The 10,217-nt window shown below is 36.2% G+C and overlaps 1 protein-coding gene and 1 long non-coding RNA gene across 2 annotated transcripts in view; both read left to right on the forward strand.

The window, feature by feature from the left end:
• The window catches only part of LOC106960533 (B-cell receptor CD22-like), a 20,451-nt gene extending 12,591 nt beyond the window's left edge, over positions 1-7,860 (forward strand). Inside the window, exons 6-9 of the mRNA XM_015053677.1 lie at positions 5,743-6,048; positions 6,144-6,222; positions 6,442-6,523; positions 6,613-7,860. Coding sequence (XP_014909163.1) covers positions 5,743-6,048; positions 6,144-6,222; positions 6,442-6,523; positions 6,613-6,933 — 788 coding nt within the window. The 3' untranslated portion in view covers positions 6,934-7,860. The remainder of the gene's footprint in view (positions 1-5,742; positions 6,049-6,143; positions 6,223-6,441; positions 6,524-6,612) is intronic.
• Positions 14-820, forward strand: LOC106960540 (uncharacterized). The gene is made up of 4 exons (XR_001427587.1): positions 14-108; positions 195-273; positions 479-558; positions 641-820. It is a non-coding gene; the product is annotated as an uncharacterized LOC106960540 (long non-coding RNA).
• Positions 7,861-10,217: the final 2,357 nt, after the last annotated feature.

Raw genomic sequence — 10,217 nt, forward strand, 5'->3', positions numbered from 1 at the left:
CACAGTACAGAGATCTGTCCACCTTGCTGTGCTTCAGCTCCAACTCCTTGGGATCAGCCAGTAAACAGTTTTTTGTCAGTTTCCTTGAGAGCTCAGGAGAAAACCAAGGTCTGTCTTTTGCTTCCCTGTAAAATTGTGAACCAAAATAATGCTGCAGCAACAGTAATTCTCATAATCGTCGATCTGTATTGCAGGGTTAATCCTAGCGCTTGTCTTAATCACCAGAGTTACTGGTTTTGTATTCCTTGTATTTGCCGTGCTGTATTTGATCTGGTAAGTGAAGAGAAAAATATTGTCTGTTTAGTTTTTTAATTTGTAATTTTGTAGCTTCTGTAACAATTCCCCCTTGCTTATACAGAAGATGACAACGTAAGATGTTATTTTATCTCTGCCTCCATAAGTGTTTTGCTTTTTCTGAGACTTTAAGTTGATCAGTGAAAAAAAGATGAATATTAAATGTTCACCATACTTTTTTTAGGTTTCATAAGACTCACCACAAAGCTAGAGGGTCTGGAGGTGATCTCAACACAGACATATAACTAATGAAAGAAAAATGAGGTTTGTTGACTACAGCTTTTTTTGTTATTCTTTTATTATTATCATTTCTAAAAGGTGATCCAAGTTGTTCTTTCATTCTTAGGTACCAAACCCAATCAAAGATGTCCATTATGTAAACTCTGCTGCACTTACTCAAGCAGAAAACCACCAAGCAAATGCAAGCACCAACTTGTCTTATGAAAATGTAGAAGAAACCAGAGAGTGTTCAGGAAAGATAAAATAACACCTGGTTCATGTCAGTGTGAATTAGTCAAGAAATAACGACAACAACAACAACAACAACAAAAAAAACCTACAAAGAGAATTTGTGTGAGAGGAGCGAAATGTATTTTGTGAGCTTTTTTCCTGGGAATGGGAAGTCTGTATGCAGAAGTTTAGACTAGAAATGTAAGAAAGGATGCAGAAAACAAATATGTTCAGGTTAACTTGAAGAAGAATTGTAACAACACTGAATAAATTATCAGTCTGTGGTGAGCTGTGCTTTGAAAATAAAATGAAACAAAATGAAAGGTCTCATTAAGAACGCTTTCAAAAAACGTAAGCACTGTTCTGTTACATTGATTTAAAGTCCGTATTTTGCAACAATTGATTAATTTGTTTGGTGGCAACAATAAGGCTAAGACATTTCTTAGTTGATGTATTAAAGTGCTCTGAGCTGCACATTTATAAACATTTATTGAACTGTTTGCTTTATATTTTTCTTTTTTGTCTAAATTGAGCTCTGATTTTCTGTGCATAGTATATTAAGGTTTAATGATTAATGATTTTTTTTTACATATATAAAGGATAATCTGTTAGAAATTTAAGCTATTTCTGGATAGAATTGATTATTTATTGACATTTCAATATTGCGCAAATATTAAGGAGTCAAACTTTATGTAGTTAACGTCTGATACATCATTAAAATATCAGACTTAGAGGTACTCAGATTATACAATATTAATATCAGTACAACAGGGTCTACTTTTGAGTTGTAATGATTTAAAACATTTATTTGACCAGTTCTTTTTTATCCACATTTTATGAATTTGTATTTTAGCAGTTTATGTTATATAAATATTGATATATAATACAATGCAATTTAATACAATGCCTTTGTTGAAAGTCTTGTTGAGAATGTTATTTGTAATGTTTTCTTTTCAGCTTAAATATTGTTTTCTGTCATTCAGTTTGAATTGGTTTGTGTAGAAAAGGGCCATGCATTGCTTATAAATGTTACAGGTTAACTCTGATGAACACTGGGGAAAGTTTAAATAAAAAGCTTGCCTCTGTTTAGTTTGTGTTGTTTCTGAATATTTGTTATTTAACCAAACCACCAAGGCACTTTATTCTGAAACATTATATCTTTGTCTCTCCACGTTATCAACCAAAAACATCACCAACATGCAACCCTGGCAAAAAAAAAAACTGTCTGCTTTTGGAACCATTAATTCAAATCAACTTCAAATTCAAAAATACTTCATTGATCCGAAGGAGAAATTAAATATTGTTGTGACTCATATAATTAAAGTGTTATTGTAGATAGTGATGGCTGTGGGCAGGAAAGATCTTCCGTAGTGATCTGTCAGTTCAACCTGGAAAGATTCACAAGGCGAGAAAGTAGCTATTAGAAACTTAGAAACTTTGACAATTAATAATCTTTGGCTTTTGGACCCAGAAAACATGGCGCTGGTAACTGCCATCAGATGGAATGAGCCACTGTGCATAAGGACCAGAGACGTCTTTCCCAGGGCTCTGGACTCTGGTGGTGGAGAGGATGCCGAAGATTGAAGGGGAACTGAAGAAGTCAAGAGTTGAAGGTGGAGAAAGGGTGGAGGTGGATTGAAAGTCGACCAAGGCGCAGGTGTAGAGAGAACACCGGACTTTATGAAGGAAGTGAAGCCTGATGATTGAAGGGCATGAGGAGAAGACCAGCACCAATAGGCGCCTGATGAGGTGATTGGCTGGGCAGGTGAGATGAAGAGTCTTCCAGTTTGAATTTATGCCTAGGCTTCATAATTCAGATGAGATGAGAATTTGCTCTCATCTAGAATTTGAGCAAAGGTTATAGACTGCATTTAAGGAAAAAGATGCATGAACTGCTCTATGAATGCCGATGAAAATGATGGTAAGCAATTTGTACATAGAAAAATACAACCAAGCAATCCTGACCTTTTCTGGACAGATTCTGTTATGTGCCTGAAGGTCTTTTCGCCTGATGTACACATCTTGGACAGAGCGAGTTTTCCAACTACAAGTAGTACAACCTTACATGTTTCAAATTTAACAAAGTCTAAGTTAGTAAGGCTTCTCAGCTACCGTAATCAAGGAAAATTGCTGCTGTCAAATGTTGTAATAGGCTGTGGCTGCATGACATGCAAGCTCAGCAGAAATTTTAAGTATCATATGTTTCCATACTTTGCATAACCGGGTTATACAAAGTATACAAAGTTTAACCTTGCTATACAAAGTTATGCAAAGTATAAGCCAACTCTTATAACCAGCTCTATATCTCTATGGTAAACTGCATAAGATGAATCATAATTTAACATATTCATAAGTTAAAAACAACAGATTATTTATGCACTTCATCTCTCTAATAGCATCAGACATATGTTTTTTAAATTAGAAATTTTTCATCAGCACATTGAGCTCATGTGATCCCTGCTCCAGAAATGTGAAGGTCTCTGGACATCCTGAAGGTAAACACCGATTGGCAGTCAGGAAGACGGACACTGATGAGACATCCTGCAACTCAGAGGCTGCACAAAGAACCACATTGGAAGTCTGCAGTGGCAGTTTACAACATCTGGAAACACATTGGAATATATTATTAATGTGCGGCGCCAACAAGCAATTCTGTCACTTTTAATTTATTTACAACACCCTGGTTAAAATTAGTGCATGTATTCTCAAGGGTGTAACTGTGTTGCAAGTTGGTGGGGACGAGGAGGAGCAGAGGGTGCTGATGCGCCCACAGTTACTGGAAGATCTTTTCTCTTTTTGTGCCAAGAATAAGCCCAAATCTTACATGTGAAAGCCATACAGTCTTATTCAATAAATTAGTACATATGTCCTGATGAGGCTTGCCAGATTAATAATATCTTTAGAAAATAACTTTTTAGCAGGTATTAAACATACTCCAAAATAATTGTAATTTTACTTGGTGATGGAATTACTAACAACGGAACTTTTCAGTCATATTCTAGTTTATGGGATAAAGTCTGTACATTTGCTCAATGCTTGCCTACAGTTGAAAGCAGTTTCAAAATTCAGTCATATTTTTTGTGAGGAATTATCACATAGTTGCCATAGCTGCTCAAAAACATCAACAACAGGACATTCTGTAACAATCAAAATGTTATTAAACATTTCAAAAACAGAATAAAAAAACTTCTGTGTAAACCAAATGAATTCTTGTCAGTGTTAACTTTGTATCTTTCAATTATGTGATTCTGATTCCACAGCTTTCCCTCAACAGGCTGGCAGAAATGTGTGCCCTGCTGAATCACATATCAGATTAACTATGATGCGTCTTTAATATAGCAAATATTAAAGATGCAAAATTATACAAAATGATACAATAAGACAGGTTTTATTTCATTTTACATATATTTTTCTGTCTCACCTGTGATTCTGCAGCTGTCCTCTATGTACTAATGCCAGTGATGCCAGAGTAATTAATTTCCAAGTTACATCTGTTTCTCTGCTCTTGTCGATTTTCAGTGGGACTTTTTTAGGTCTGGTTGTGGCAGTTGAGGAGTAGAATAGAGTGACCATCAATATTACTGTATTGGACATTGCCTATTAGCCACTACAGCTAGTGACATTGCCATTACTATGCATAGAGTCATGGCCACAAAACCAGTTGTTCCAATGCAGGATGAGCAGGAATCTGTCACAAGAAATGGTTGTAGCCCCTATTGGATATTTCTCATCCAATTTCTATAAAATGTGGCTTAAATTAAAGCTGAGAAAAGTGCTGATTTTTGGATATGTAAAATACATATTCTCTCTGCAAATAAATCTATAAACAGTTTGATTTCTGTCAGTTCTGTAAAGATACAAGAGAGGACTAAGCAAATTCATATCTTATTATGGCCAATAATTACATTTTGCTTAATTGTCACTGTAGGAGTCATGGTTTAAAATTTAACAAACTTTGACTCCTATCTTTTATGAAATATTTCATCCTATTTGATGATTGCTCTGAATATTGCCACATTCCACGGACAAATTATGCAATTTGTCCAGGAAAAACGTAGAAAAACGGGTGATTGTATTATTTTTTTCTCAGTCTATCAACGTCACACGCAGACTCGTTCCCATGGCAACCAATAAACAGCGCAATGCAAAGAATATGTTCAAGTGCATCAGGAATTAACACACACACACAAAAAACCCACACAATTTTCCCACACAAAAATGTATGTAACCTGTGGAAAATTGCATCACAAATTGCATCACACATGCATGCACATAAATGCATGTGGATATGCACACATGGTCTGTGTGAATGTCCACACATAGAACATTAATAGATGAGTTAGCTATAGCAGTAAGGTTTACACTCATTGCAATTTATGAATCCCATGACAGAGTTTAGAAATTACTTCTCATTTGGTAAATTATAAATCTATTTCTTAGGTTGTATGTTTTCTAAATCTCCAGCAACCTTTTACACCACATTAATGCTCTCTTTGGTTAAATGTGCATTTTCCAAGTATAAGATTCTTTCAGCCTCAAAAACGTATGTGAAGCAAAGACCACAGAGGAAGAAGATGGTGCTGTTTAAAACTACTGGTGAGGAAGTTTATGTCGTATTTCTCAACTATTAAATTACTTCCTCATTTTTTAGGTGAGTTGCTAATGCTTCAAAAAATGTAAACCTAGTCTAGGCTCTACTGACTGTTAGAAGACATACGGTAAGTGTTGTCTCTTGGTAATGTATGCGGTTTCAAACAAATGAGCAGTGTTTACTTCGTCTACATGGACTGAATTGATTGTGTAAAACCTTCTGATGGACCGATAAGGAGCTGCAAAAGTTCTGGTAAAAGGTGAGACATTTACATTTCAAATTGTTAAACTTTCATGCCATCTGTCTATTGGGTTTTNTATATATATATATATATATATATATATATATATATATATATAAATTTATTTTGCATTTATTACTGACCAGATTCTTGGCTTTCATTCCAGTCCCTCCACCGATCCTGCTCTCATCAAACTGTACCAAAAGTGCAAATCAGCTCAATTGCTCCTGTGAAATGGAGGGAAAACCGACTCCAGTGACTCATTGGTTCTTGAATGGACAACCTGTTAGTCCATCTAGCCAGATGGTTACAAATGAGCTTCTAAATGGCTCACATTTGAGGAGCATCATCACTGTGAATGAACCACAGTACAGAGATCTGTCCACCTTGCTGTGCTTCAGCTCCAACTCCTTGGGATCAGCCAGTAAACAGTTTTTTGTCAGTTTCCTTGAGAGCTCAAGAGAAAACCAAGGTCTGACTTTTTCTCTCTTTAATTGGTTAAATTTGTGAATCAAATTCATGCTGCAGCTGCAGCAGAGTAATTTTGATAATATTGTTTTCTTGTAGGTCAAATCCCACTGTCTGGTTTCATTGCCACAGTTGGTGTTTTTTTACTGGTGGTATTTGCACTCCTGGTTTTTATCTGGTAGGTTCAATGAGGTGAATATTTTGCAGACAAATTGTTGTCTTTAGTTTTTCATTTTGTAATTTTGGATTGTATTGTAAATTCTCCTTTGTTTACATATAGTAGCAAAGAAAGTAGCATGTTATTTTGTCCATAGAAGAAGGTCTTGCATTTTCTGAAGCCTCATTTAGTCGACCATTGAAAGATAAACGAATATTAAATGCCAAGCATATGTTTCAGGTTTCAAAAGACACACCCCAAACCTAGAGGGATTGGAGTTGATATTGACACAAATGCATGTCTAATGACAGAGGAAAATCAGGTTTGTTAACCACCGATACTATTGTCATGTTGTTCTTCATTATTATTTCTGAAAGGCTTTTATTCCTGAAGTTTTTCCTTCATTCTTAGGTACCAAATCCGACTGAAGATGCAATTTATGCAAACTCTGCTGAACTTAGTCAAGCAGGAATTGGCCAACCTTCAAATGGAACTGACAATGAAATCAGTGAAAGTTCAAGAAAGAAAAGTGAAGATGTGGTTTATGCCAGTGTGAATTGGTCAAGAAAGAGCAAAACAAAGAAGACGGAGAATGATGCGATCATGAATCTCACTGGCGACTCCTTAGTGGAGGAGGAGAAATTTGAGAGGGGAGACATGCTTTTTGTGAGCTCTGCACTGGAAATGGGAAGTTTGTATGCAGAAGTTAAGCCTAGAAATGTAAGGAAGTGAATATGCTCAACTTAAATTCAGGAACAAATGTGCAACACAGAATAAATTATCACTCTGTGGCAGGGTTGGTTCTAAAGATAAGATGAAAAACTAAAGTCCTAGTACATGGTCAAGAAGGTTTTGAAAAAAAAATTCCTACTGGCTGACACTGAATTAAGAACAATATGTTATATTGTTATGAATTTGTTTTACTCAAGGTACCAACAAGGATCTTTTTGGCCAAAACATTTCTCTTGGAAAGTCATGACAATCATCTCCATTTCCAGCTTTTGTCAGTATAGAAACCATAACTAATCCAATTTTCTCACCACTCACACAATAATAACATCATGATGTCGAGAACAAGCTGCAAGAATTCCCAAAGCTTAGAAATGATGTCATTTTGCTCTTGCAGAAAAGAACAAATTGTTCTGTGCTCACATTGTATGTTTAGGCCTCATTTAACTCTAGCTAGCTGATGCAACTTGTCAATATATGATATATTCACTTAATTTGAAGTTGACAGAATATTTTAGAACCATCTGTATTTGCTAAAGCCACAGCTGCAGTCTTCTGGCTTTATATGAGCTGTCAAAAAGCAATGGTGATAGTACCAAGTTTCTCTAAGATGTTTCTTCCCCTCCTCATTGTGATGCCAGTCGTAGTGGAGGGTGCTGTATCTCAGTGCTTTGTGCTGCATATTTATAAACATTTATTAAAGTTGCAATTGAAGAGTCAAACTTTATCCAGTTATAGTTTGACACTTCATTAAATTCACTTCAATCACATGCTTTAAAACCAAGTACTTTACAGTATTAATATCACTATTGCATGGTCTCCGTTTGGTTTGTGATTGTTTTAAAGTGTTTATTTGAGCTATCCATGTTTTACGAATTTGCATTTTAGCAACTCTTCTGTCATATAATCTTGATGTAGTGCAATACAATTTAATATAGTATCTTTGCTTAGTGTCTTTCTTTTATTATTTTTATTTTTAACTGAGCCCAAGTGTCTTTATTCTCTAACACACTTTGATTTGGCTTGTGTATGAAATGGGCACACATTCCTTTATAAATGCTACTTGTTATCTCAAATGCTCACTGGAGAAAGTTAAAATCAAAAGCTTGTTTCAGTATCAGTGGTTCCTGAATATGTGCTTATTTTAAATCATGCATAATAGTTGTAGCCTATGGAGTTCGGTGTGATTTGTGTACAAAGCTACAGTTTTGTTCACAAACTGTGTGTGTGTAAGACTTGGTGTCAAACTTAGTGTTATTTTGCCATAAAGTTAAAGGTTGCAGGTGTTAAAACTATTAATACTAGTGAAACACTGCTGTGCAGAAACAGATGGTGTATCATTGGTGTGAAGAGAATAAATTCTCTCTGTTTTTCATACTTTAAGGTCCTTGAGGTGGAGCTTATTTTTTACATAGTTATATGGTTGTACTCTTGGCATAAACGGTTTATTTTATAGCACACTGAGAAGACATCTCTAGCAGTGTTTCTTTACGTCGACTTGATTATCTGGTTTATATCTAATCCATGCAATACACTGTAGTAATTTCTCACAAGATGAAAGTCTCTGTGTAGTGAAAGAACATGCCAGTTTTTTTTTTGTTTTTTGTTTTATGAATGCTTAATCTCTTCCTTGTGGGCTGCTGTGGGTTCTTTAAATTTTTTGAAACAAATATGCATACACCATCCAGTATGTCGACATATACCTTCACATATATAAATAATCATGGTGGCTGCCATGGCTAAAAATGCCAGGGCCATTTTTTGGTCCTACTCAACCTGTGACCATGAGTTTGTTTTGGTGGGTAAAGTAGTTTGGATTTGAATAACTCAAACTTAAACTCTAACCAGACAGTTAATTAGCTAAACTTAAAACTAAGTGAATTAATACTATGAATAAAATATTTTCTCATTTAATATATTGCTTTCATCCAACATCATTTGCCAGCCTTATTTAAGGTCCTGCCATTCACATTAAATGTTGTGGGAGTTAGTTGAGGTTACTTGAGGTAGCAACATACTCATTTTCAGTAGAATATGTCCACACTGCCATCTAGTGTCAATGTTATCCGCTGGGATCATTGAGTGTAATTTTACGAAGCCCCCCAGGGGGCATGGGGAATTTTTTTGAGCCCCCTGGAGACATGGGGAATTTTTTTTTCTTTTGCGTTCCCTCGCAATAATCAGTTATCAGTTCATGCGGCATAATTGATACTGTAAGCCTTTCTTACGGTGGCCGCCGTACTTTCTGCTTTAATACAAGCTTATAAGGTTTTTCAATAGAGTTATTATCGCGGGGTAATAAGTCATCTGATTGTGTCTCCATTGTGTTCGTGTCTAAATGGTTTAAAGGGCTGCTCTCTGTGCAGCAGATCAGGGAACGCAAAAGAAAAAAAAATCCCCATGTCCCTGGGGGGCTCCGTAGTTATTTAACCAAACCACCAAAGTACTTTATTCTAAAACATCATATCGTTAACTCTCCATGTTCCCAACCGAAAACATCAAGGCAAAGGATGATCAGACTACACCACTAGCAAAATAAACTAGATGCTTTTAGAAAACCATTCAACTTCAAATTCAAAAATACTTAATTACGGAGCCCCTAAGGGGACATGGAGAAAAAAAAAAAGGAAAGAAATCCCGACTTATTATCGGGAGGTCCCGAGAAACTAAGTCGAGATCTCGAGATCCCGACTTATTATCGCGAGATCCCGACTTATTATCTCGAGATCCCGACTTATTATCTCGAGATCCCGACTTGTTATCTCGAGATCCCGAGAAACTAAGTCAAGATCTCGAGATCCCGACTTATTATCTCGAGATCCCGACTTATTATCTCGAGATCTCGAGATCCCGACTTATTTTCTCGGGATCTCGAGATCCCGACTTATTTTCTCGGGATCTCGCGATAATAAGTCGGGATCTCGAGATAATAAGTCGGGATCTCGCGATAATAAGTCGGGATCTCGCGATAATAAGTCGGGATCTCGACTTAGTTTCTCGGGATCTCGCGATAATAAGTCGGGATTTCTTTCCTTTTTTTTTTTTCTCCATGTCCCCTTAGGGGCTCCGTACTTAATTGATCCCAATCGGAAGTTAAATATTGTTGTGATTCATTTAATTAGAGTTATTTTAAATGGCGATGACTGTGGGCAGGAAAGATCTCCTGTTGCCATCTGTCAAACTTCTGAGAGTAGTAAAATTTGTCACTGAGTCATGGTGAAACTGGATCCTTCTGTAAGCATGACGATCAGTCTTGGCACACCGACCATGAGTGTTTGCTTCAGTAC

The sequence above is a fragment of the Poecilia latipinna genome, unplaced genomic scaffold, assembly GCF_001443285.1.
Source record: "Poecilia latipinna isolate Pla-1442-1.1 unplaced genomic scaffold, P_latipinna-1.0 Scaffold54, whole genome shotgun sequence".
Lineage (NCBI taxonomy): Eukaryota > Metazoa > Chordata > Actinopteri > Cyprinodontiformes > Poeciliidae > Poecilia > Poecilia latipinna.